Source organism: Oncorhynchus masou, chromosome 8 (assembly GCF_036934945.1).
Source record: "Oncorhynchus masou masou isolate Uvic2021 chromosome 8, UVic_Omas_1.1, whole genome shotgun sequence".
Classification (NCBI taxonomy): Eukaryota; Metazoa; Chordata; class Actinopteri; order Salmoniformes; family Salmonidae; genus Oncorhynchus; species Oncorhynchus masou.
This window is the reverse complement of record NC_088219.1, coordinates 20,509,537-20,537,324: the sequence shown is the minus strand read 5'-3', so window position 1 is coordinate 20,537,324 and position 27,788 is coordinate 20,509,537. Positions and strand designations below refer to the sequence as shown.

Below are 27,788 nucleotides of genomic sequence, written 5' to 3'. Positions count from 1 at the left end.
TTGGCTGGGCTCCCTGCCTGTGCCATCAAACCCCTACAACTCATCCAGAACGCCGCAGCCCGTCTGGTGTTCAACCTTCCCAAGTTCTCTCACGTCACCCCGCTCCTCCGCTCTCTCCACTGGCTTCCAGTTGAAGCTCGCATCCGCTACAAGACCATGGTGCTTGCCTACGGAGCTGTGAGGGGAACGGCACCGCAGTACCTCCAGGCTCTGATCAGGCCCTACACCCAAACAAGGGCACTGCGTTCATCCACCTCTGGCCTGCTCGCCTCCCTACCACTGAGGAAGTACAGTTCCCGCTCAGCCCAGTCAAAACTGTTCGCTGCTCTGGCCCCCCAATGGTGGAACAAACTCCCTCACGACGCCAGGACAGCGGAGTCAATCACCACCTTCCGGAGACACCTGAAACCCCACCTCTTCAAGGAATACCTAGGATAGGATAAGTAATCCTTCTCACCCCCCCCCTCCCCCTTAATGATTTAGATGCACTATTGTAAAGTGGCTGTTCCACTGGATGTCAGAAGGTGAATTCACCAATTTGTAAGTCGCTCTGGATAAGAGCGTCTGCTAAATGACTTAAATGTAAATGTAAATGTAATAAGTAATCGATCACTTTCTGACACATATCGTCGACTATATTCTCTCTCTCTCAGCTTTCCAAGAAAACAAAAATGTTTACATTTAGGGTCTGTTTACATATACACTGAGCATACAAAACATTAAGGACACCTGCTCTTTCCATGACATGGACTGACCAGATGAATCCAGGTGAAAGCTATGATCCCTTATTGATGTCACTTGTTAAATCCACTTCAATCAGTGTAGATGAAGGGTAGGAGAACGGTTAAAGAAGGATTTTAAGCCTTGTGACAATTGAGACATGGAGTGTGTATGTGTGCAATTCAGAGGGTAATTGGGCTAAACTAAACATGTAAATGCCTTTGAACAGGGTATGGTAGTATGTGCCAGGTGCATCAGTTTGAGTGTGTCAAGAAACACAGAGAGAGGACGATATACTCATGACACCTTGCGCCTTTCTGTATCTAGGTTTCTATCTCACCCCTTTTCCCCCCAGTTGTATCTCCCCCCTACACATCAGTCAGTACTGCAGCATAAGTGTGAATGATAGCATGCGGAATGTGAAGAGAGCGGTAATGCAGGGAATTGGAGCCCCCACCCGCCCAACAGAAACAAAACTATAAAAAGAGGAGACCAAAAACTAATAAGAGCCACCGCTTCAATCCATGGAGTCAGGAGGAGTAAAGAAACAGTATTAAACAGTAAAACTACAACAGGACAGGCAGGAATGAGTGGAAAAGTAATTTATCTCTGAAACACCTAGCAAAAAATCGAAACTCTGCCGCAATATCACAATATACTTTCTTCAGGCTCCGCTTGTTGACTCTCCCTCTGTCCTTATTGTCTGGCTTCCGGAGGAGTACACAGTATCAGTCTTTCTGGATTTAGACATTTCTTTCCCACACTTCTCTGTAGGAGTGTGTGTTCATGTTGTATTTTCTCTGATGCAGTGTTGGTGTTTTTAACATATTATAAACTATGGGAGTAATAAAGGTTTGCTGTGCATTTCATTCACGTGATAAATAAAGCTTCAATCTACAGGATTTATCTGATCTGTACAGACTCTGTTTTACTCTAAAACATTTTACCTCAAATGACAGTCAGGTCAACAGATCGGAAAAGACAAGATGGAGACAGACAGAGAGATGGATAAAGACAACAGACGGGTAGAGAAGTAGAGGAAATGTCTACAAAATAGATTTTGTGTTTGTCAACTGAGGTACAGTGTATTAAGATCTTTCCCAGTTGAGCTATTCAACTTTTTTCCATCTTATTTTTCCATCATATTTCCTCACTTTTGAGGATATTAAAAATATTAGAAGCTTTAATGATGCTTCAATTTGGAGACAGCTAACAGCCCCACCCCAGCCTTAGCCCATGCTGTCACTCCCTCCACTGTGCGTCATCGGGTAGTCCTACACCTGTGACTCAAGACTACAGAATGTTTCCAGCAAGGAGAATGCAGTCTGTCAGCATACAGTATCTGTCAGGGTCATGAGTAGCAAATGTCCCACCTCATCCTTAGCCCATGCTGTCCCTCCCTCCCCTGTGCCATATTTCCCTCTGTGCCTCATCAGGTAGTCCTACACCTGTGACTCAATAGACTACAGACTGTTTACTGCCAGGAAAATGAGTGCAGCGCAGCAGTTAACTAGTGTAGCAAATTTGGGGGGGTACACCTGATCAGGACTTGAACCTGGATCCAGCAACTGTCAATCTGTCTTTCTGTGTAAGGGCCCATGGAAAGAGAATGATTTACATACAGAGAGACAGAAAGAGGATTCCCTCATTGCTCCAGCTCTCAGAAAATTCTAGCAAAGGCATTATCTGAGGCATAGTGTCATCTGCTGTTGAACATGTGTACCTTCCTCCTGTAAGGTCCTGTCCATTGGGACATCTTGCCTATGTCTGTCTGTGATCATGTTCACTCTCCCCAAGAGCATTAACTAACAATCATTATTTTTGTTAATGGTTAAGCAAGTGAAAATATAATGAATATAAATCGTTTCCATTCGCCATTTTGTTTTAAACAACATGTTCTTAAGTTAAACACATTACTTGAGAAAGTATAGGCTAATACGTTTATATACCCCACGGCCTACTCATATAAGGCATGGTTATATGATCAGTAGGTCCACTGTACACACGATTTCCAGGTCAACCGAGCCTGAAACGAAAGTGAAACATTGGATACCGTGAATAAGTAGGACTACGCGTTTCATACCCAAACAGTATTCGCAGGAGGGGAGAAACGATGGATGAATATCCTTATCCCATCACTATAGACGTCAGTTGGACAAACTCTGTCTCTAAAGGGATACAGAACAAGCTTCAGATTTATTTTCAAAGTAAAAAGAAGTCGAGTGGAGGGGACTGCTTGGTGCACTACGAGGATCAACGCTCCACTAGCGCAACTGTTTATTTCAAATCTGAGGATGGTAAGCAGATCACCACGGATGACGATTTGTATCGTATAGTTGTCATTTAATAGCCTACTGTAGGATATCATAATAGTGAAATAGTGTTAACCATACAAATGTAAATATGTACAAGTGACTTCCAGTAAAGTGACATGTGCATGATGTCGCATTTGTCTCCACAGTCAGGGAAAGGGTTCTATCGAGAGATAACCACGAAATTACTGTAGACAATGAAACTGTGAAGTTGCGCTTGTCATCATCATCTGGGGAAAATCGGAAAGAGGCTTGCACTCTGTCGGTGAGTAGTTCACGTCAGTGGTTCCCAAACCTTTTATAGTCCTGTAATCCTTCAAACATTCAACCTCCAGCTGAGGACCCCCTTTAGCACCAGGTTCAGCGCAATCTCAAATGCTGTTTTTTTGTAAGCCTGCCACACGCACACTATATGATACATTTATTAAACATAACAATAGGTGTGAGTTTGTCACAACCCAGCTCGTGGGAAGTGACAAAGAGCTCTTAAAGGACCAGGGCACAAATAATAATAAAATAATCAATAATTTTGCTCTTTATTTAACCATCTTAAAACTTTATTTGTTCATTGAACATTCTGAATAACTCACCACAGGTTAATGAGAAGGGTGTGCTTGAAAATATGCACATAACTCTACAATGTTGGGTTGTATTGGAGAGAGTCTCAGTCTTAAATCATTTTCCACACAAAGTCTGTGCCTGTATTTAGTTTTCATGCTACCTAAGGCCGAGAATCAACTCTCACATATGTACATGGTTGCAAAGTGCATCAGTGTCTCAACAGCACAATTTGCCAAGGCAGGATACTGGCATTTGGCATTGGCTTCTGATTAAATAAAATGTTCACAAAACCGCTTGTCGCAATTTCAATGAAAGCTCTCAGTTGTTTGTGTCATCAGTTTCGGGAAAGTACCTGTGTAATTGCGCACGCAACTCACTCAGTTGCTTCCCTATATCACATTTGACATTGTCCGTAAGCTTGAGTTAATTTGCACACAAAAAGTCATACAATGATGGAAAGACCTGTGTGTTGTCCTTGTTAATGCAGACTGAGAAGAGCTCCAATATCTTAATCATAGCCTCAATTTTGTCCCGCACATTGAATATAGTTGCGGAGAGTCCCTGTAATCCTAGATTCAGATCATTAAGGCGATAACAAACATCACCCAGATAGTCCAGTCGTGTGAGAAATTCACCATCATGCAAGCGGTCAGACAAGTGAAAATTATGGTCAGTAAAGAACATTTTAAGCTCGTCTCTCAATTTAAAAAAAACTTGTCAATACTTTGCCACCTGATAACCAGCGCACTTCTGTATGTTGTAAAAGCGTTACATGGTTAGATAGATGAGAGTTCAGGGGCCTTGCTTTAACAAAATGTTTAAAAAAATCACTGTAGTGTCCAAAACATTTCAAACTGTCAGGCATTCCCTTCTCAGTGGATTCTGCAGTGTCCCCAAGTGGCGTCGGGAGTGACTGCTTACACGCGTGTTACCACTCCACTATGTCTCCCTGTCATGGCTTTTGCGCCATCAGTACAGATTCCAACATGAGCAGCAGCTTCGTTTGGCTCCATACGGACCGTGAGTGGAATTCCCACGAGAGAGTAACGGTTAATGTGATTGAATGTTAGTTATTTGACTAGGCTACCTGTATTTGACATTGTGTGGTTATTTCGCTGAACAGTAGACGGTTTAATTTGATTTTTGGCAGTGAAACGAGTCTACTTAGGCGAGAGAAAAAAACTCACCCAAATGTATAGCTCCATTGGAAAATATAAATGGACTGTTTGAAAATGTAAAAAAAAGTATTTAGTCAGCCACCAATTGTGCAAGTTCTCCCACTTAAAAATATGAGAGAGGCCTGTAATTGTCATCATAGGTACACTTCAACTATGACAGACAAAATGAGAAAAAAAATCCAGAAAATCACATTGTAGGATTTTTAATGAATTTATTTGCAAATTATGGTGGAAAATAAGTATTTGGTCACCTACAAACAAGGAAGATTTCTGGCTCGCACAGACCTGTAACTTCTTCTTTAAGAGGCTCCTTTGTCCTCCACTCGTTACCTGTATTAATGGCACCTGTTTGAACTTGTTATCAGTATAAAAGACACCCGTCCACAACCTCAAACAGTCACACTCCAAACTCCACTATGGCCAAAACCAAAGAGCTGTCAAAGGACACCAGAAACAAAATGGTAGACCTGCACCAGACTGGGAAGACTGCATCTGCAATAGGTAAGCAGCTTGGTTTGAAGAAATCAACTGTGGGAGCAATTATTAGGAAATGGAAGACATACAAGACCACTGATAATCTCCATCGATCTGGGGCTCCACGCAAGATCTCACCCCGTGTGGTCAAAATGATCACAAGAACTGTGAGCAAAAATCCACGGACCACACGGAGGGACCTAGTGAATGACCTGCAGAGAGCTGGGACCAAAGTAACAAAGCCTACCATCAGTAACACACTACGCCGCCAGGAACTCAAATCCTGCAGTGCCAGACGTGTCCCCCTGCTTAAGCCAGTACATGTCCAGGCCCGTCTGAAGTTTGCTAGAGAGCATTTGTATGATCCAGAAGAAGATTGGGAGAATGTCATATGGTCAGATGAAACCAAAATATAACTTTTTGGTAAAAACTCAACTCGTCGTGTTTGGAGGACAAAGAATGCTGAGTTGCAATCCAAAGAACACCATACCTACTGTGAAGCATGGGGGTGGAAACATCATACTTTGGGGCTGTTTTTCTGCAAGGGGACCAGGACGCCTGATCCGTGTAAAGGAAAGAATGAATGGGGCCATGTATTGTGAGATTTTGAGTGAAAACCTCCTTCCATCTGCAAGGGCATTGAAGATGAAATGTGGATGGGTCTTTCAGCATGACAATGATCCCAAACACACCGCCCGGGCAACGAAGGAGTGGCTTCGTAAGAAGTATTTCAAGGTCATGGAGTGGCCTAGCCAGTCTCCAGATCTTAACCCCATAGAAAATCTTTGGAGGGAGTTGAAAGTCTGTGTTGCCCAGCAACAGCCCCAAAACATCACTGCTCAAGAGGAGATCTGCATGGAGGAATGGGCCAAAATACCAGCAGCAGTGTGTGAAAACCTTGTGAAGACTTACAGAAAACGTTTGACCTCTGTCATTGCCAACAAAGGGTATATAACAAAGTATTGAGATAAACTTTTGTTATTGACCAAATACTTATTTCCACCATAATTTGCAAATAAATGCATTACAAATCCTACAATTTTTTTTCTTCTAATTTTGTCTGTCATAGTTGAAGTGTACCTATGATGAAAATTACAGGCCTTTCTCATCTTTTTAAGTGGGAGAACTTGCACAATTGGTGGCTGACAAAATTGATTTTGCCCCACTGTATATACTGTATATATACAGTGGGGAGAACAAGTATTTGATACACTGCCGATTTTGTAGGTTTTCCTACTTGCAAAGCATGTAGAGGTCTGTACTTTTTATCACTTCAACTGTGAGTGACGGAATCGAAAACAAAAATCCAGAAAATCACATTGTATGATTTTTAAGTAATTCATTTGCATTTTATTGCATGACATAAGTATTTGCTCACCTACCAACCAGTAAGAATTCCAGCTCTCACAGACCTGTTAGTTTTTCTTTAAGAACCCCTCCTGTTCTCCACTCATTACCTGTATTAACTGCACCTGTTTGAACTCGTTACCTGTATAAAAGACACCTGTCCACAGATTCAATCAAAACAGACTCCAACCTCTCCACAATGGCCAAGACCAGAGAGCTGTGTAAGAACATCAGAGATAAAATTGTAGACCTGCACAAGACTGGGGTGGGCTACAGGACAATAGGCAAGCAGCTTGGTGAGAAGGCAACAACTGTTGGCGCAATTATTAGAAAATGGAAGAAGTTCAAGATGACGGTCAATCACCCTCGGTCTGGGGCTCCATGCAAGATCTCACCTCGTGGGGCATCAATGATCATGAGGAAGGTGAGGGAGCATCCCAGAACTACACGGCAGGACCTGGTCAACGACCTGAAGAGAGCTGGGAGCACAGTTTCAAAGAAAACCATTAGTAACACACTACACCGTCATGGATTAAAATCCTGCAATGCACGCAAGGTCCTCCTGCTCAAGCCAGCACATGTCAAGGCCTGTCTGAAGGTTGCCAATGACCATCTGGATGATCCAGAGGAGGAATGAGAGAAGGTCATGTGGTCTGATGTGACAAAAATAGAGCTTTTTGGTCTAAACTCCACTCGCCGGGTTTGGAGGAAGAAGAAGGATGAGTACAACCCCAAGAACACCATCCCAACCGTAAAGCATGGAGGTGGAAACATCATTCTTTGCGGATGCTTTTCTGCAAAGGGGACAGGACGACTGCACCGTATTGAGGGGAGGATGGATGGGGCCATGTATCGCAAGATCTTGGCCACATCTCCTTCCCTCAGTAAGAGCATTGAAGATGGATCGTGGCTGGGTCTTCCAGCATGACAACGACCCGAAACACACAGCCAGGGCAACTAAGGAGTGGCTCCGTAAGGAGCATCTCAAGGTCCTGGAGTGGCCTAGCCAGTCTCCAGACCTGAACCCAATAGAAAATCTTTGGAGGGAGCTAAAAGTCCGTATTGCCCAGCGACAGCCCCCGAAACCTGAAGGATCTGGAGAAGGTCTGTATGGGGGAGTGGGCCAAAATCCTTGCTGCAGTGTGTGCAAACCTGGTGAAGAACTAGAGGAAACGTATGATCTCTGTAATTGCAAACAAAGGTTTCTGTACCAAATATTAAGTTCTGCTTTTCTGATGTTTCAAATACTTATGTCATGCAATAAAATGCAAATTAATTACTTAAAAATCATGCAATGTGATTTTTCTCGATTTTTGTTTTAGATTCCGTCTCTCACATTTGAAGTGTACCTATGATAAAAAATTATAGACCTCTACATGCTTTGTAAGTAGGAAAACCTGCAAAATCGGCAGTGTATCAAACACTTCTTCAAACTCCAAACTACATTTCAATAATTTTTTTATCTCAATCAGTGTCTTAGGAATATGCATTAAGATCTTCTTGAATTACTGTTTCGTGAGCGAATTAGAAACGATGTTACATACTATTTGCCTTGTATTTTGTTTCAATCAAAGCATAGGCTGTTTCCTGCTTGGTGGAGTGAGCTGTTGAGTTTTGGCCTCATTAGAACTAAAAGCATTGACATTTAGCTTCACTGAGCATCCTAAAAGAAATGACTGAGGTGTTTATGGTGTAATATTAATTTAGTCCAACTACTAATCCTAGAGTATAACTGATCCCCAAAAATGGAGGAGGCAGGTGGCAGCGGGAGGAGGTAGGGAACTGGTCTGTCTGCCCAATATAAAGGATCAAAACTGGCGGAGGAATAAAAATAGCATTATTAGGAAAGTATACCAGTTTCATTTGAGGACCATAATGTTGACAACTGTGCCATATAGATTGCAAAATAATTGGAAAGATATTTTTTATGTACTGATTCCATGGTATATGAGTTGATATAAAAAAAACAAGATTCAAGACGTTGTGCTTTTCCGATAAAATGATTATATAGAATTTTTGCCACCATCAAAATGTTGAAAAATTGGGGCATAAAATCATCGAAGCTCTGCAGATTTTGTTGTGAGGATACAGAATCAATAGACCATTTATTTTGGTATTGCCCTCAGGTAGGTAGCCTGTTTCTGGTCTCGGGGTCAGGAATGTCTGAAAATTCAATCTGTGGCATTGATCTAAAATTGACCCTAGCAAAAGTACTGTTAGGAGATCTGGAGAGACCGGGTCAGTCAATTACTAATACTTTTAGTAAAAGTATTTATCTTCAACTCGCAATGAGTTGATTCTATTCAATTAGATCGAAATTGTACATTAAACATCACAGAATAGTTGACAGATAGTCTTTCTCATGGCTACCCATGTATTTCCATGGAAATATAAAGTTTATTTGGAAAGTAATAGATATATTTTTAAAGCATTCATGATTTGCGTAAATGTAATATACTAACTATTATTCTTGTTAAAAATATGAAATGGTATTACATTTGGTGAAGAGCACATTATGACTTGTTTAGGACTCAAAACTTAAAGTTTAGGACTTGAGACTTGACTTGATACTTCTCGGTCTTGACTTGAGACTTGACTCGTACTGCCTGTCTTGGCTTGGGACTTGACTTGGGACTCGAGTGCTAAGACTTGAGACTTACTTGTGACTTGTAAAACAATGACTTGGTCCCACCTCGTGTACATAAACATATGAGATGAGTAAAGCAGTGTGTAAACATTATTTCAACTCAAATCAAATTCTATTAGTCACATGTGCTGAATACAACCTTACAGTGAAATGCTTACTTACGAGCCCCTAACCAACAATGCAATTAAAAAAAATAAGAATAAGAGATAAAAGTAACAAGTAAGAGCAGCAGTGAAATAACAGTAGCGAGACTATATACAGGGGGGTACTGATACAGAGTCAATGTGTGGGGGCATCGGTTATTTGAGGTAGTATATGTACATGTAGGTAGAGTTGATAAAGTGACTATGGAGAGATGACAACAGAGAGTAGCAGGGGTATGGGGTGGGGGGGGCACTGCAAATAGTCAGGGTAGCCATTTGACCAGATCTTCAGGAGTCTTATGGCTTGGAGGTAGATGTTTAGAAGCCACTTGGACCTAGACTTGGTGCTCCGGTACCACGTGCCTTGTGGTAGCAGAGAGAACAGGCTATGACTAGGGTGGCTGGAGTCTTTGACAATTTTTAGGGCCTTCCTCTGACACCGCCTGGTATAGAGGTCCTGGGTGGCAGGAAGCTTGGCCCCAGTGATGTACTGGGCTCTGTAGTACTACCCTCAATGTACTGGGCTCTGTCGTACTACCCTCTGTAGTGCCTTGCGGTCGGAGGCCGAGCAGTTGCCATACCAGGCGGTAATGCAACCAGTCAGGATGCTCTCGATGGTGCAGCTGTAGAACCTTTTGAGGATCTGAGGACGCATGCCAAATCTTTTCAGTTTTGTCGTGCCCTCTTCACAACTGTCTTGGTGTGCTAGGACCATGTTAGTTTGTTGGTGATGTGGACACTTGAAGCTCTCAACCTGCTCCACTACAGCCCCATCGATGAGAATGGGGGTGTGCTCGGTCCTCTTTTCCTGTAGTCCACAATCATCTCCTTTGTCTTGATCACGTTGAGGGAGAGGTTGTAGTTCTGGTACCACACGGCCAGGTCTCTGACCTCCTCCCTATAGGCTGTCTCGTCGTTGTCGGTGATCCGGCCTACCACTGTTGTGTCATTGGCAAATTGAATGGTGTTGGAGTTGTGCCTGGCCGTGCAGTCATGAGTGAACAGGGAGTACAGGAGGGGACTGAGAACACACCCCTGAGGGGCCCCTATGTTGAGGAGCAGCGTGACGGATGTGTTGTTACCTACCCTTACCACCTGGGGGGGCGGCCTGTCAGGAAGTCCAGGATCCAGTGGCGGAGGGAGGTGTTTTGTCCCGTCCTTAGCTTATTGATGAGCTTTTAGGCCTAAACAGTCATTTAAACATTATTAAAGTGACTAGTGTTGCCAGTGATTCCAAGTCTATGTATATAGGGCAGCAGTCTTCAAGGTGCATGGTTGCGTAACCGATTGGAAGCCGGCTAGTAATGGCTTAACAGTCTTATGGCCTTAAGATAGAAGCTGCTTTTCAGTCTCTCGGTCCCAACCCTGATGCACCTGTACTGACCTCACCTTCTGGATGATAGCGGGCTGAACAGGTGGGTGATGTCCTTGATGATCTTTTTGGCCTTCCTGTGACATCGGGTGCTGTAGGTGTCCTGAAGGGCAGGTAGTTTGCCCCCGTTTATGCATTGGGCAGACCGCACCACCTTCTGGAGAGCCTTGCGGTTGAGGGTGGGGCAGTTGCCGTATCAGGCGGTGATACAGCCCAACAGGATGCTCTCAATTGTGCATCTGTAAAAGTTTGTGAGGGTTTTAGGTGACAAACCAAATTTCTTCAGCCTCCTGAGGTTGAAGAGACGCTGTTGCACCTTCTTCACCACACTATCTTTTTGGGTGGACCATTTCAGATCGTCAGTGATGTGTACGCCTTCTGCACTGTGGGCCCGTCAATGTGGATAGGGGCATGCTCCCTCTGTTGTTTTCTGAAGTCCACGATTAGCTCTTGTTTTTTTATTGTTTTTTTAACCTTGATCTAACTAGGCAAGTAAGTTAAGAACACATTCTTATTTTCAATGACGGCCAAGAAACAGTGGGTTAACTGCCTCGTTCAGGGGCAAAAAGGCGACAGGCCTGTTGAGACTTCATCCTGTTATTTCACTGACAGATTTCCTGACCATTCCCAACTGTAGGCTATGCCTTGTTATTGGACTACACTCCACAGCTAGGCTATTTTTTTAAATAAATAAACTATTGATCCTCTGTGGCTAACCTTCTCATGGCTAGGCAATTCTGAATTATTTCATTTATTTCTGAGTACACAGCAGTAATTATATGACTTTGGCAAATGTATTTCAATTGGTCAGGGGTGGTGCAGCTCCTCCAGAACCCTTCGCGATGCTATGATTCCATTAGGAAATAAAAAATGAAGTGCAACGCCGGAGGAGACGAGAGTTGCAGGCTCATGTCTATCAGAGCAGAGAGATCATAGAAAGTGAATCTCATTCTAGTTCTGTGATAGATACATGGGCACCTTTCACACAACCATGGTCACGCTGTCACGTTCATTTAGAGAATGATTAGACCAAGGCGCAGCGTGCGTAGGATTCCACATGTTTAATAAATATGAAACTCACCAAACAAAACAAAATGGAACGTGCTCACAGGCAGCTACACAAAAACAAGATCCCACAATCTAAGGTGCGAAAAGGGCTGCCTCAGTATGATCCCCAATCAGAGACAACGATAGACAGCTGCCTCAGATTGGGAACCATACCCGGCCAACAAAGAAATAGAAAAACTAGAATGCCCACACCCCAACCAAACCAACTAGAGAAATAAAAAGGCTCTCTAAGGTCAGGGAGTGACACACGCGTTGGTCTCAAACATAAATTACAATAACACTATGTTTACATGCACAGTAGTAATTTGATATTAAACTGATTATGGCAGTAGGCAGATTGTAATAGTCATGTAAACCCCTTACTCTGCTTATCTTAATCTGCAAACCAGCGGTATATTTGATTAATGGATGTGCTAGCAGCAAAGGAGCGAGCCTACTGTAACTCTATAGTGCAAATTAAGTGAGTTTGGAACAACTGAATGTATGCGTCTTAGAAGTAGTTTTCACATACAAACTTTATATGTTTGAACTCAGAATCATATATGTTTGCCACAATTAACATGGTCAATGTGAACTACCATTCCAGTGTTTAATTGCTATATTGTAATTACTTCCCCTCCATGGCCTATTTATTTCCTTAACCTACCACATTTGCACTCACTGTATATAGACTTTTTGTTTTCTTTTGTTCTACTGTATTATTGACTGTATGTTTTGTTTATTCCATGTCTAACTTGTTGTATGTGTCGAATTGCTATGCTTTATCTTGGCCAGGTCGCAGTTGCAAATGAGAACTTGTTCTCAACTAGCCTACCTGGTTAAATAAAGGTGAAATAAAATAATAATAATAATTTAAAAAAAAAATGTGATAGAACATTTATTTTGATTGACAATTTTATGCATTTATCAGAGTGCCATCAAGTTGCCTGATTTCAGATGTAAACAGGATTATTAGGGTAATCGTTCTTCTTGCAAAGCATGTAAACATTTTATTCAAACTGTTATATTAATCTGATTATCTATAATAATGGAATTATTGTGTGCATGTAACTGTTGAGCAAACCATAAACCCAACCCAAAACAACTCTTACATGCTGACCACACCGCTTGCATCGCGTGTGCAAGCGTTGCAAAATAAATGTACACATAAATGTTATTCAATCATTGCACCCACACTACTTGCACATCAACGAGCGTCTGTGTAGCCAGGCGCTAAAATAGAACTTGGTTCTATTTGTGACTCATGACACACGGCAAGTCCTTCTTCTCCCATCTCCTCCTTGGTTTTTAGGAGCATACCCCACGTTCCATTTCCTCATTGGCTTTTAGGAGCATATACCCACGTGGGTGATTGAAAGATGACCTGAGTTCCACACTCCAGTCCAATTGGTAGTGGTAATGCACCTAAAAGTTGGTTGCCAACTGCCATATAAAGACAGAAAAAAGAGAAGCCTGAAGGAGAAGATATTACTAGAAACAAACACGGTTAACCCTTTAATCTGTGGATTCATTGTTGGAGTAGAGGACAGGGTAGCGGCATGGTAACCTAGTGGTTAGAGCGTTGGACTAATAACTGAAGGTTGCAAGTTCAAACCTCCGAGCTGACAAGGTACAAATCTGTCATTCTGCCCCTGAACAGGCAGTTAACCCACTGTTCCTAGGCCATCATTGAAAATAAGAATAGGTATTAAAAATATATATACGTATATATATATTTTTTTTAATCGGCGCCCCAAAATACAGATTTCCGATTGTTATGAAAACTTGAAATCGGCCCTAATTAATCGGCCATTCTGATTAATCGGTCGACCTCTAACCTTGACTTTGTTGTCCTTAAGCCATTGTGCCACAACTTTGGAAGAATGCTTTTGGTCATTGTGGAAGACCCATTTGCGACCAAGCTTTAACTTCCTGACTTATGTCTTGAGATGTTGCTTCAAAAGATCTACATAATTTTCCTACCTCATGGTGCCATTTATTTTGTGAAGTGCACCAGTCCCTCCTTCAGCAAAGCACCCCCACAACATGCTGCCACCCCCGTGCTTCACGGTTTGGATGGTGTTCTTCGGCTTGCAAGCATCCCCCTTTTTCCTCCAAACATAGCGATGGTCATTATGGCCAAACAGTTATATTTTTGTTTCATCAGACCAGAGGACATTTCTCCAAGAAGTAGGATCTTTGTCCCCATGTGCAGTTGCAAACTGTACTCTGGCGTATTTTACGGCAGAGTACAGCAGTTGCTAAGCGGCCTTTCAGGTTATGTTGATATAGGACTCGTTTTCACTGTGAATATAGATACTTTTGCACCTATTTCCTCCAGCATCTTCACAAGGTCCTTTGCTGTGTTTCCGGGATTGATTTGCACTTTTCGCACCAATGTACGTTCATCTCTTGGAGACAGAACGCGTCTCCTTCCTGAACGGTATGACAGCTGAGTTGTCCCATGGTGTTTCTACTTGAGTACTATTGTTTGTACAGATGTACGTGGTACCTTCAGGCATTTGGCAATTGCTCCCAAGGATGAAACAGTCTTGTGTTCTACAATTTATTTTCTGAGGTCTTGGCTGATTTCGTTTGATTTTCACATGATGTCAAGCAAAGAGGCACTGCGTTTGAAGGTAGGCCTTGAAATACATCCACAGGTACACCTCCAATTGACTCAAATGATCAATTAGCCTGTCAGAAGCTTCTACAGCTATGACATCCTTTTCTGGAATCCCCAAGCTGTTTTAAGGCACAGTCAACTTAGTGTATGCAAACTTTTGACCCGCTGGAATTGTGATACAGTGAATTATACGTGAAATAATCTGTCTGTAAACAATTGTTGGAAAAATTACTTGTGCCATGCACAAAGTAGATGTCATAACCGACTTGCCAAAACTATAGTTTGTTAATTAACAAGAAATTTCTGGAGTTGTGTTAAAGTTGCGTAAATTCAAATCTGGTATCAGGATAAATATAACAATTAGTCACCGATTTTATACTATGTATTTTTTATTAGCTAAGTAATAAATGGCAAATGCAACTTTCGTATATACGGGCTCTCTGTAATACCACGCAGGGTTGAACAGAGAACTGACATGATGTATGTAAAACAGTATTCTTTATACTGTGATAGACAGTTCCAACCCGTCTGTTGGCCTACCACAGTAGAGACTGGGCGTGGTTTAAACTTGCTCAGCCTATTGCAGGCGCTCAGGCAGGTCCCCGCCTCTTGGCGCCTCTGTTGATAGATGTGAAGAACATCCATGCTCTCATGCTCCATATCGTTATCTTGCACCTGGCTCCTGTTATCTAACAAAAGACCGCTTGTTCTCGCAACACCCCGCTCTGAATGTGCCCCCCTCCCAACTCATTGAACAGTTCCTGTCTTCATGCTTCTCTGAATTTTTCCATCATGAGAATGTCCCATGGCCCTGATACTTTTAACAATGTTTCAAGTCAGCTATGTTGCATAACACATACATACATCCACACAAGCCAACAGCAGATAATATTCAATCATATATATGGTAATGGCTATAATGTAAAATACAGGATCCAACAATCTCCCTGTCGGTCCCAACATAGCAGTGTGTTAATAGCATTTCATGAAAATAACAAAAAGTTTACTATTAATAAAACATAATTATTATTATTTTTATTATTTTATTTGTATTTTTACAGAAAAAACTGAAAATAAAAATCAACCACGAAAAAATAAAAATCAAGTGATATATGCTTATGTCTCCCCCTGTTGACAAAAACAGGATAAGACTTTATTGTTTATTGACAAGTAAGATGTAGGATAAAACTTTGGTCATGGAAAACAGAGTAAAGCAGAGCAAAGCATTATTATAAACCATCTGGTCCTCTCAGCTACTCCTATCCTGCACCAGGGGGGCACCATGCCACCCAGGGACTCCAAACCTTCACAACAGGGAGAACAAACATACTGGAAAGAAAACTTATCATAAAACAAAAATGTAAAACAAGGAACTGTGGTGGTGTAATATTTATTCTATTACCTCACCCACAGCATACCATGGGTCATCCTCAGTCAGTCTCATCCTCCCTGAAAGCTTGATTCAGTATCAGCATCTCCAACTGGAGCATCAAGCAAAGGCATCATGCCTGAAGCCTTCACCACATCTGTAACAGACTTCTTAAAACACGGTATGATGCAAGCAGCACAACACATCAATAACAAAAATACAAGAATTAGGGTCAGAAATCCAGTAACCACCATACCAGTGTACTTACCAAACCAGGCTCCCAACCAAGAGAACAGTCCAGACTCCTCCACCCCCGCCATGGTCCTCATCTCAGCAGATAGTGCATCAAGCCCATTAAGGGCTTTAGATATACTACCATCTGGACTGGTGTTATTAGGAATATACGTGCAACATTGTTCACCGAACATCTTGCAGACGCCCCCCTGACTGGCAAGAAGCATATCCAAAGCAAGTCTATTCTGTCTGGCAACCCTAGATGTGGCCTCAAGCTGTTCAGACATACCAGTGAGTGCATCACGGGAGTAATTCACAAAACGCTGTTGATTATAGTAGATATAATTAATCCATGCAGTCTGTCTTGCATCCACTGGACCTATAATAGGTAGTAAGTGCCAGAGTCCATCATTCCTACCCAAGGCCTGAAACTCATGAGGAACCCCCACTGGCACTCTCAACAGGTTAGTGTGTATGTCAACTACATCCTCTGTCCATGGAGCACTACGTCTATGTCTCCCATGGGATGGAATCTTTTCATATCCCCTGGATACAGAACCCAACAGCTGCTTAGCAGTAACATCAACAATGGTCAGTGGAATTATCAAACTGGTCAGAGCACACGTACCTTGCCAGTCTCCTCTAAGAATGGGTCTCAGCACTCTTTTGGGTCCACAGATCCACCACACATCAGCCAGACCACTAGTTTGGTTTAGGCCTGTAACTGGCCAAGTGGAATTAATGGTTATGTTACTACTGCAATCAGCTTCAGACAATCTCCCATAATCAATGCCATTACCTGTAACCATGATGCAACTGTAATTGCCCCCATATGCCTTAACATCCCAAGGGGCCCGATGAGGAGGTACTGTAGGAAACACAAGGCTCAAAGAGGAACAGAGAGTTGAATTGGGCTGAACCTGGTAAAAACCTCTCAGAATACACAACCACCCCTCTCCTTCTCCTATAGCAAATGGGTGCGTAGCCAGAACAGGTCTAGCAAAACTACAAATAATGCAGTCCTTTCTTTTCAGGGTCTTAGCTGTATACCTCATATCGGACAGCCACAAATTGTCACTACCATCAAAACCAGTCTCAGTGCCTAATTGATCAATAGCTGAATAGTCTCTAACATTAATTACCTGAATGGGATTTAACACAGTGGTGGTAGGTGGCAGGTTCGGTCCAGGGGTGGTAGAGGTGTGTGTCTGGCCCTGGTTCGTCTGGGACCTCTGGTTTTGGCAGCACCTTAATAGAAAACACACCCATCGTGTCTGTCCTGGTCCTTTGTAGTCCGAGGGTGTAAGTGCCTGCATCAGAGAGCTTAATAGTTTTGATGGTTAGTAGGATTTCATCACCTTTACAAAGTTTAACAGTGCTCCCAGGTTTCCCCCATATCATGGAAAACCTATCCACCTTTGTGGGATCCCCTATGCTATAAGGATACCCTCTTCTCCAATCCCAGAACTGTCCCAAGTCGGTTATCATGTAATCCCCATACAGATACCCTCCCAATTTAATATAATTTAATTTGTAATTTTCGTCCACTTGTTCTGTAGACATGCATTCAGTCCTCCACGGGTCAGAACCTGGAATCCGCTGGTACCTCACCATCTATTGCCATCGATTTCTCCAGAGTCCTGGAAATAAGACCTCATACACAGGGAATTAGACAACAACCCCATAAAACTAAACAGTCACACAGGTGAATGTAGCCCATAATACAGTGATCATAATATTTTTTTCCCCATTTTCCGAACATACTTATCAAAACAATTAGTCAGAGAAGTATCCACCTCAGAGTTTTCTGCCAAACCGTGAGCCAGGGTGGTCAAACCAGCTGAGGCTTCGGGCACTGATTCGTCCGGAGCTGTGTTATTTGGGATGTAAGCACAAACATGGTCCCTATAATCACGCATACTTCTCCCTTTTCAGCCATTAACAAATCTAATGCAATTCTATTCTGCCAAGCCATCCAGGCTGGTTGCTTCAGTCTGTTGTGCAAAACTTTTAGTAGCATATCTGGTATAATTGTTAAAGCGCTGTTGATTATAATAAATATAATTAATCCAGTCCACGTCCGTGGAACCCCAATGTTATCAATGTATACTTTGTCCTTCCATACTGGGTGAGTGGATTCATATAACCCTCTCTCTCCAAATGAGCTATGACCTGTGTCCACGATCAATATGGGAACCTGCACCGATATATCCCATAATGGCTCAGTGTCCTAGACTGCCATGTAGTTAGAGACTCCATTTTGGTCTACATAAAACTCCATTGAGAGATCCTTCCCAACCTCTACTCTAACTTCCAGTCTACCCATATCTAGGGATCTCATGCTTATTTTGGAGCAAAATCCTCATCGTCTAAACCATGGGTCAAATTACCACTCTCCGCATACTCAAGTAGGACGTGCTGTATCAGGAATATGTCACCCACGATAAGACAGCTCAGACGAACAGCTTCCATGTGAAGCCCCACCCTCTCCGAGAACACATCACTTAGCAAGAGCCAGACACATCTTCACTTCTATGAACAAAAACAGGGGTGATAGGACAGGCAGGAATACTTCATTTGAGAGATGGCCCCCGGAATTCTGTTAATTCCAGTTCTCCTCTCGAACACTGTTTATTGTCACTGTGTCTTACCCTCCCGCCGTGCGATATGAATCCGGGTAGCTCTTTCAGCTAGCTGTCACCAGGAGTCCTTGGTATGGTCCCCCCAACAAGCCTCTGGGACTGGATTGAGTGACTTCACCTGTAGTTCACCTGTAATGCATAAAATCCTAGACATACAGGCTTGGTTAACAAACAGTTTCTCATATGTTTTATCTGATTATATCATTAGTTTCTTATCCAATAGGCCCCATCCTATCCTAGACCACAATTTACCCATCACAATTTACCCAGAGGGCTCTTCTGTCTGCCTTTTCCCCCTGTCTGTCTGTAGCTCCTTTTCTCATGTTTCCAAATTTGAACTAAATGTCTCACTGTTTGGCTTTATCTAAACTCATGTTTGTTTTTTTTGAACAACATGTCTATGGTGGCAATTTCTAAAGTCCTTATATGGGTTAATTAAACTCCACTTATAATTAAGTTACCTTAAAAAATAAATTTAAAAAACATTATTATTATTATTTTTTATTTTTTAACAGTATTACCCATGACCACAAATTCATGATTCAAATGGCACCCCCTTGTGGCTGATCAGACCACCCGGGAGAGTCATGAAAGCAGGTCAAAGGTTACACCATCCCCTTACATTCTTGTTCCATATCATATTATACATATTAAAGAACCCTTTATCCTTAAAATAAAATAAAAATCACTTGTGTAATTAAAACTCATAAAATAGAAAACTCATAAGGTTCCATATGTGAGCGTGCCTCTTTAAAATACCTTTGCACTAAAACAAATAGTTCTAACAATTGTTTTATGTGTATATATTTGCAAACCTTAATGGATAATCAAGACTTCCAGACCTTTTTCAATTTGGTCGTTTATGGCCGCTCTCTCCCCCATTCTCCCCAAGATTATAATCCCAGGAAACTTCTGAAAGTGAAACACAACACGCCTAACTAACATTCACTATGCTACTTCGATTCAGAACCTCAATAGTGAACTATAACTAAACCTAATGATAATTCCTCTTTGACTCAAATCATTAATCATAAGTTTTAAACATCGTCTACGTATATGTTTACTTAAATGAACATGCTACCCTTAGATACAATTAACCCGATAACATTAATATCCAATGTATTACTTTTTCCCTCTGCCGCAAATGTCGTATATTTCTCAGTGTAAGAAATCCGTAATTTAATCCCAGATATTTAATAAAAATGCAGTCGCATTCTCCCATGGCTCCTTTAATTTACTTATTTTAGATAACTTCCATCCGTCCCAGAATGAAGAATCCTACTTAAACACGCCAGAATACAATGTTTACCTAAATTAAATCAAACCCCAAAATTGACCATCACGTTTACATCTGCTAGTTCCTCAAGAAAAAAAAGAAAAAACAAAACTTGCCCCTGTTACAGATGTCTACGTATCAGGGGAAAAGCTCATAAAACATTTCGATGGGCATAAATCGTAATTGTCTCTTCGTTATTTTTTAGAATAAATTTTGATTTAAATAACTGTCTCGTCTTTGACTTAGCATTTTAATTACGACTCTATTCCCAATACGTTATTCCCTTGTCTAATTAAAACTCCTAAATAATCCATATAGGAGTGTACCTCTTTAAGATATCTTGTCTCTGGGAACATGGAAATCCCCTTAACTCAAACGTTAACTACAAAAACAAAACCTAATAATTATGATAATCCCCTCAAACTTAAATAATTTGTCTCGATGTTTCATGTTTTATTCGTGTTTCTCCAAATTGTCTCCCTAAAATACTTCTTAAATACCCATCTGTCCCTTTAACATAAAAACTCAGCCTGCAATCCACTCTGCGGGCCTTTCATTGTTCCCCATAATGAAAACAGATTTTAATGTTAGTATACCTTAACCTCCTGTTAAATTTCAATGGTGTTATCTGAACAATCAAACCAAAATCAATAACCGGGAAGTACTTGTGTAACTTAATTAAAAGAACAAAATAAATCTACCTTATTTCTCAGCATTTGGTTAGAACACCACTCCCTTCTTTCATCGACCACACCCGCCGCACCGTACCTAGTGTATATCTTATCTATTACTCAGTGGCTCAATCAATGTTTAACGTAAGTATGTTCAGATGTTGATTATGTAATTCTACAATATTAGTATAGTTCAAACCTCATAATATAAATCTACACACAGAATTTTACGTTAATAGAGTTTAACACTTTTTCCAATAGTCATGCACACCCCCTCAATATTCTATGATATAACTCTGTGCAAACATCACATCAGCAAGCCTGTGACTTTTTCAACATTCTCACCGGTACCAGCTCCAACTGAAATACCTAATGTACCACACTCGCTTGGTCCCCGACCTCATTCATACCGATATTAGTCCCAGACTGAATATCAAGCGCATTTCATGCACACGATTTGAGTCTCACAAATCTTCATTTACGCCAGTAAGCTTCAACTTACACCATACACACACAAATCTTCATTCACGCCAGTAAGCTTCAATTTACACCATACACACACAAATCTTCATTCACCCCAGCAAGCAGACCAGTGGGAAACGCAATGGCCCCGCCTTCTGTCCATTCTTTGTACAGCTTCTCACCCCATCTCTTCTACTCTTTACTTTCTTTACCTCCATTCAGTTCTAAAGTGGACTTCAGCGTTTTCAACACCTTTTCTATCTCCAACGACACTTTATGTACACTACAATACTGTCAACAACCTATGCCTTTACTAAAACCCAAGTGGTACCCTTTCCCTACGGCTAAATCAGCCCCCAATTAGGTCTAAAGTAAGAACTCAATTATGCACTGTGGGTCCCCAAGGCTATTAAGTACTCGAGTGTCCCCCGGATTATCACCTTTACTTCAATACCAAATGTACAAAATAAAAAATACAATCACTCCATATGACTAACGTGTCAACCGGATCACGTTTCTAGTACAACTTAATGCCTCACTCAAACTTGGTAGTCAGTGCTTTGTTAGGACCTTAGAGAGACCCTTTCCCAAAGGCTAAATCGGTCTCAAGTCCGAGTAATCAATTCAATTATCCGTCATTCACACTTGGCCCTGCCTAGTACATCACATTCGCATCATATGGCTTTCCATTCGCACTTGGGTGGTCACTCGTTACCCACCACTCGTACATGTAGTCCCAGACTATCCATTCACACTTTGGTGGTCACTCGTTACCCACCACTCGTACATGTAGTCCCAGACTATCCAGTCACACTTTTATAATCAACTAGAATGAATCATACATGTAGTCCCAGACTATCCATTCAAGCTTTGGTGGTCACCCGTTACCCACCATTCATACATGTAGTAAGTGTTCTCTGTTACCCCCTACCAGCCAGGCATACTAGTACATCCCATACACAATGCACCATTAAGTATTGTTGATCAATAATACAATTGCAGTTGCCAATGGAGATATTACTTTCTCAACTATTTTCCAATCTCACACATCATAATAGTTTAAATTTAGTAACTTACATCAAACAGGTGTCTCACAAAACTACATTTGGATAAGTCCAATGTGCAGAACTTTAGTTTTTCACAACAGGTGTCTGCTTACCTCTTTTAGTTGACCGGTCAGGATTTGTGAGACACACGGTCCGACAACAGTACTGGCCAATCGGCTGGCACACCAATCTCCAGCGTCGTCCTTCTACCAGATCACGTCGGGGTCACCAAATTGTTAGAGTTGCGTAAATTCAAATCTGGTATCAGGATACATATATCAATGAGTCACCAATTTTATACTATGTATTTTTTATTAGCTAAGTAATAAATGGCAAATGCAACTTTTGTATATACTGGCTCTCTGTAATACCACGCAGGGCAGAACAGAGAACTGACATGATGTATGTAAACAGTATTCTTTATACTGTGATAGACAGTTCCAACCCGTCTGTTGGCCTACCACAGTAGAGACTGGGCGTGGTTTAAACTTGCTCAGCCTATTGCAGGCGCTCAGGCGGGTCCCCGGCTCTTGTTGCTTCTGTTGATAGATGTGAAGAACATCCAGGCTCTCATGCTCCATACCGTTATCTCGCACCTGGCTCCTGTTATCTAACAAAAGACCGCTTGTTCTCGCAACTTTTCCTTCACTCTGCGGTCCAACTCATCCCAAACCGTCTCAAAATCAAATCAAATCAATTGGGTTGAGGTCAGGTGATTGTGGAAGCCAGGCCATCTGATGCAGCACTCCATCAATCCATCAAATAGCCCTTACACAACCTGGAGGTGTGTTTTGGGTCATTCTCCATTTGAAAAACAATTGATAGTCCCATTAAGAGCAAACTAGATGGGATGGCGTATCGCTGCAGAATGCTGTGGTAGCTATGCTGGTTAAGTGTGGCTTAATTTCTAAATACATCAGACAGTGTCACCAGCAAAGCACCATCACACCTCCTCCTCCCTACTTCATGGTGGGAACCACACATGCGGAGATCATCCATTCACCTACTCTGGGTCTCACAAAGACATGGCGGTTGGAACCAAGAATCTCAGAATCTTCTTGGCCCAAGCAAGTCTCTTCTTATTGGTAACCTTTAATAGTTGTTTCTTTGCAGCAATTCTACCATGAACGCCTGATTCACGTAGTCCAATCTGAACAGTTGATATTGAGATGTGTCTGTTACTTGAACTCTGAATCATTTATTTGGGCTGCAATTTCTAAGGATGGTAACTTATCCTCTGCAGCAGAGGTAACTCTGGGTCTTCCTTTCCTGTGGCGGTCCTCATGAGAGCAAGTTTCATCATAGCACTTGATGGTTTTTGCGACGGCACTTGACGAAACTTTCAGAGTTCTTGAAATTTTCCGGATTGACTGACCTTTATGTCTTAAAGTAAGGATGGACTGTCCTTTCTCTTTGCTTATTTGAGCTGTTCCTACCATAATATGTACTTGGTCTTTTACCAATTATGGCTATCTTCTGTACCACCACAACACAACTGATTGGCTCAAACGTATTAATTGAAATGTATTCCAGGTGACGACCTCATGAAGCGATTAAGAGAATGCCAAGTGTGCAAAGCTGTCATCAAGTCAAAGGGTGGCTACTTTGAAGAATCTCATATATAGAATATCTCAAAATAATACATATATATTGAGTTCAACACTTTTCGGGTTACTACATGATTCCATATGTGTTATTTCATAGTTTTGATGTCTTCATTATTATTCTACAATATAGAAAATAGTTTGGTGTGTCCAAACTTTTGACTGGCACTGTATATCTATATATTTAGCTGAAATTCTCATGATTTTACAATCTTTTCGGACCAAAAACAAAAATCTAAGCATGCAGCTGTCCAAATTTTGCAAGATTTTAGTTTCGGCTTAACAGAGTTTAACTGTAGGCTAAATTAGTGCTGTCTTGGCTCGACAGGCTAGCCAGGGCTTCAAACTGATGGATAATACATTATTTTTATGGCTACTATTAAACAGCATACTTGTAAAGTTGCCCATTGGTTAACTATTTGACATATACATTTTGTTTGTTTTGCTTGTTTTCCAGCTTGGTGCTACAAGCAATAAATTGTCAGGTAACATATTTTCCTTGCTTCTGTGGTGACTAGACAGAACATATCAGACTTGTTGATGCATTCCCTTGACCTAATATTATTATATTGAATGTTTTGCCTAATACATTTCATAATATTCCCTATTGGCATATCATTAGACCGTGTTGCAAAAGGCAGCCTTATCAGGCCATATCTCCTTGTAGGTTTGTCATAGGCAGAAATGTGCTGGTGAAGTCAGAGAAAGGTAAAATTATGAATGAGGTTATTGGATATGAATATCTAGTGTGTTTAATCCCAGATGTGTCAAGTGAAGCACAGGAAGCTCCCAACTCTGAGAGTGGGCCTGGAGAGGGAGGTGGAGCTGAGGTGTCTCCTCAGAGCTCTGCTGTGGTGCTGGAGAGGGTTCCTGAGAGCATGCCGAGAGACTTGCTGTTGTTGCTGGTGGAGACCCTCTCTGGCCTGGAGGAAGACAACTTCTCACTGGAGGTCATCAGTGAGACCAACAGAGCTGTTGTGACCTTCAATAATCCCAAAGGTTGGTCACTATTTCAAATTGTCAAAATGTTTTTTTAAACAACAAAAAATAAACAATGAATTTAATTTCTGAAGCATTTTAAAACAGATCTCTCCCTCACAAGAAGGGATTATATTTTCAAAAACTGTTGTGCATGATATTAAGGATATGATTGCTGCCTGTCTTTAGATGTGGAGCATTTCCTCACTGAGAGCAAGAGGAACAATAGTTTCCAGAAGCAGGGTTTGATTGGCCGGTTGCTAGAGAGGTGCCAGAGTGTGAGAGTGGAGAACCTGGCCTCGAACATACTTCCGGATATGCTGGAGCTCTACATTGAGAAGTGGGCTGGCCCAGCAAAGGACATCACTGTGTTTCGTGAGGAACATGCAGCCATTGTCACCTTCCATACACCAGAAGATAAAACCTGCTGTTTGAATGAGCTGTTTTATTAAATAAATGTTAATCCATTTGTTTATTTGGTAATCTATGTATTTCTATTATAAGAATAATTGAATGTAGCATTGCTACTCTGTTGCTGGCCTCGACAGAAATATTCTGTTTCTGTCCTCAGTTCATGCTATAACAGACAGTTCGTTATCTATGTCATTTCAGTTGTGCACACCAATCTAAATAAACAACTTGTAATTGGCAAAGTCCCAGTCAACGTGTATCCATACTACGAGTCCTTAGGAACTGCCTTGTATGGAAAGGAGAGGCCAATGTGGAAGATGCCTGACCCCTTCATAGAGTGTGTGCATTCTGCTGTATGGAAATTCCTCTCCACGAAGAGACAGTTTTCCCGCATCACTGACAAGATGAAGACCCACTTCTGTCAAGTAGACATGGATACTCCTGAGGTAAAACTCAGTCCTTTGCCAACCCTGCTAAGGCAGAAAGGACTAACAAGCAAACATGTAGATGGATGGAAGCAGAATGCCTTGATCATCTTCCGTGACATCATGGCCCAATATGCTGTGTTTGAGTGTTTTGTAAGTACCCCAGCGTGGAAGGCAGTGGAGAAACAAGTCCACTCGGTGGTGAAAAATGATGCTGTCCTAACTATGGATGCCTCCAAAGGGTCTCTGACAGTTGCAGGTCTTGCCGAAGACATGAAGCGACTCCAGGGGCCGGTGAAAGACCTCATGCAGAGGGCCATGAGTCGGATAGAGAGGCAGAGGGATGGCATCTCGGAGGAGATGGACATGTCCCCTGCCATGTTCTATATCCTACAGCAGGAAGGACTTCTGAAGTGCGCAGCAGACGAAGCCCCAGAGATGGGTGTTTCTTACAGAGACGACACCAAGAAGTTGGTTCTCTCAGGTCTTGTTGCAGAGGTGTACAAGATGAAGTACTTGATTCTGGAGAGGGAGCTCAAGATGAATAAGAAGCAGCTGAAGCTGGACCCCCAACTCCTGGACTTCCTGCAGTCAGTGGACAGTATGGAGATGTCCCAGGACCTGTTCACGTCCCGGGGCATCAACGCTGTGTACAGAGTGGAGGGTGGAAAGGTACTTCTGACTGGTAGCTCAGACAGAGCATTGGCTGATGCAGAGCAGAGGGTGAAGACTGCCCTGTCCCTGCAAAGCCTTATGGTGGAGGATCAGGAGGTGCTGAGGAAGCCTGAGTGGAAATATCTGAACAACCAGCTGGTGGATGCCTACAACTCCCTAAAGAAAAGAACAGTGGTGATTAAGCTTCACCCAGAGAGCAGAGACAGAATCATTGTGTCTGGCTTCCTGGACCCGGTCAGAGAGGTCAGCAATAGACTGCGGGACTTTGTTGAAAACTACTCACGAGTCGAAGAGGCTGTCCTTCTCAAGTCCTGTGCCGTGGTTAAATTCATCCAGGAGAACAAATTCCAGGACTGGGAACATTTTGCCAAGCGTGATGAGTTGAACGTCCACTTTGACCCCAGAAGGCCCAAAATTGTCCTTTCTGGAGCGCGTTTCTACGTCAAGAAGGTCAAAGAGACCTTTCAGAAGATGGTAGCACCTTTCTGCACTGATAAGCTCACCATCATGAAGCCTGGAGCAAGAAAGTACTTCCAAGAGGAGGGAAGAATGTTTGTTTCCATGGCGATGAAGGAACATGGCTGTGTGGTGCTGCTGCAGGAAGACTACATGCTGGAGGAAGAAGAGGGCGATGATGAAGATGGGGAGAAAGGATTTGGCCCATCATCCTGCTGTGAGGTGAGGACACCCAATGGAATCCTGGTCTCCGTCAGTAAGGCTGACATCTGCAAGTTCAAAGTGGACGCAGTAGTCAACGCAGCCAATGAAGACCTGCAGCATATTGGAGGCCTGGCTTTAGCACTACTCAAGGCTGCTGGTCCACGGCTGCAGGAGCTCAGTGATCAACATGTCCGTAATAACCGCCGACTGCAGCCAGGCGACGCCATTGTGACAGATGCAGGCAATCTGCCCTGTAAGTATGTGGTCCATGCAGTTGGTCCACGGTTCACACACTTTGACCAGGGAACAGCCATACAGCGTCTGAAACAAGCTGTGAATGAGAGCCTGAGGGAGGCTGCGAAGGTTAACTGCTCAACTGTTGCCGTCCCGGCCGTCAGCTCTGGGATATTCGGCTTTCCTCTGGACCTGTGCACTGAGACCATTGCTGTGGCAGTGCGTGACTACTGTGAGAACCTAAGAGGTCAGACCTCTCTGACTGAGATTCACCTGGTGGACAGCAATGACAACACTGTGAGAGCCCTGGCCAGCGCTGTCCAGAAAACGTTCAATGACCTGCACCCAAAAATGATGCCTCTGCAAGGTGCACATAGGGGAAATGGACATCGAGGACGCGGGCAACAGGGAAGTGAACGACGGGGAAGAGGACAACATAGTTACAGACATCCAGGACCTGGATATCAGGGACAGTCACCACGGGGACATGGGCAGTGGGGACAAAGCAGAAGAGGGGGAGGAGAAGGTGGAGGTAGAGGGGGAGGAGAAGGTAGAGGGGGAGGAGAAGGTAGAGGTAGATGGGGAGCAGGGGGAGGTGGAGGTAGAGGAGGAGGTAGAGGGGGAGGAGAAGGTAGAGGGGGAGGAGAAGGTAGAGGGGGAGGAGAAGGTAGAGG

General features: G+C 42.5%; 1 protein-coding gene across 1 annotated transcript in view; it reads left to right on the top strand.

Annotated features, from left to right (window-relative positions):
* Positions 1–2,758: 2,758 nt before the first annotated feature.
* LOC135544356 (protein mono-ADP-ribosyltransferase PARP14-like) overlaps positions 2,759–27,788 on the top strand; it is a 34,219-nt gene continuing 9,189 nt past the window's right edge. The window contains exons 1-6 of the mRNA XM_064971899.1: positions 2,759–3,017; positions 3,182–3,297; positions 24,189–24,216; positions 24,494–24,730; positions 24,899–25,138; positions 25,322–27,727. Of these exons, the coding sequence (XP_064827971.1) occupies positions 2,834–3,017; positions 3,182–3,297; positions 24,189–24,216; positions 24,494–24,730; positions 24,899–25,138; positions 25,322–27,727 (3,211 nt within the window). The 5' untranslated portion in view covers positions 2,759–2,833. The remainder of the gene's footprint in view (positions 3,018–3,181; positions 3,298–24,188; positions 24,217–24,493; positions 24,731–24,898; positions 25,139–25,321; positions 27,728–27,788) is intronic.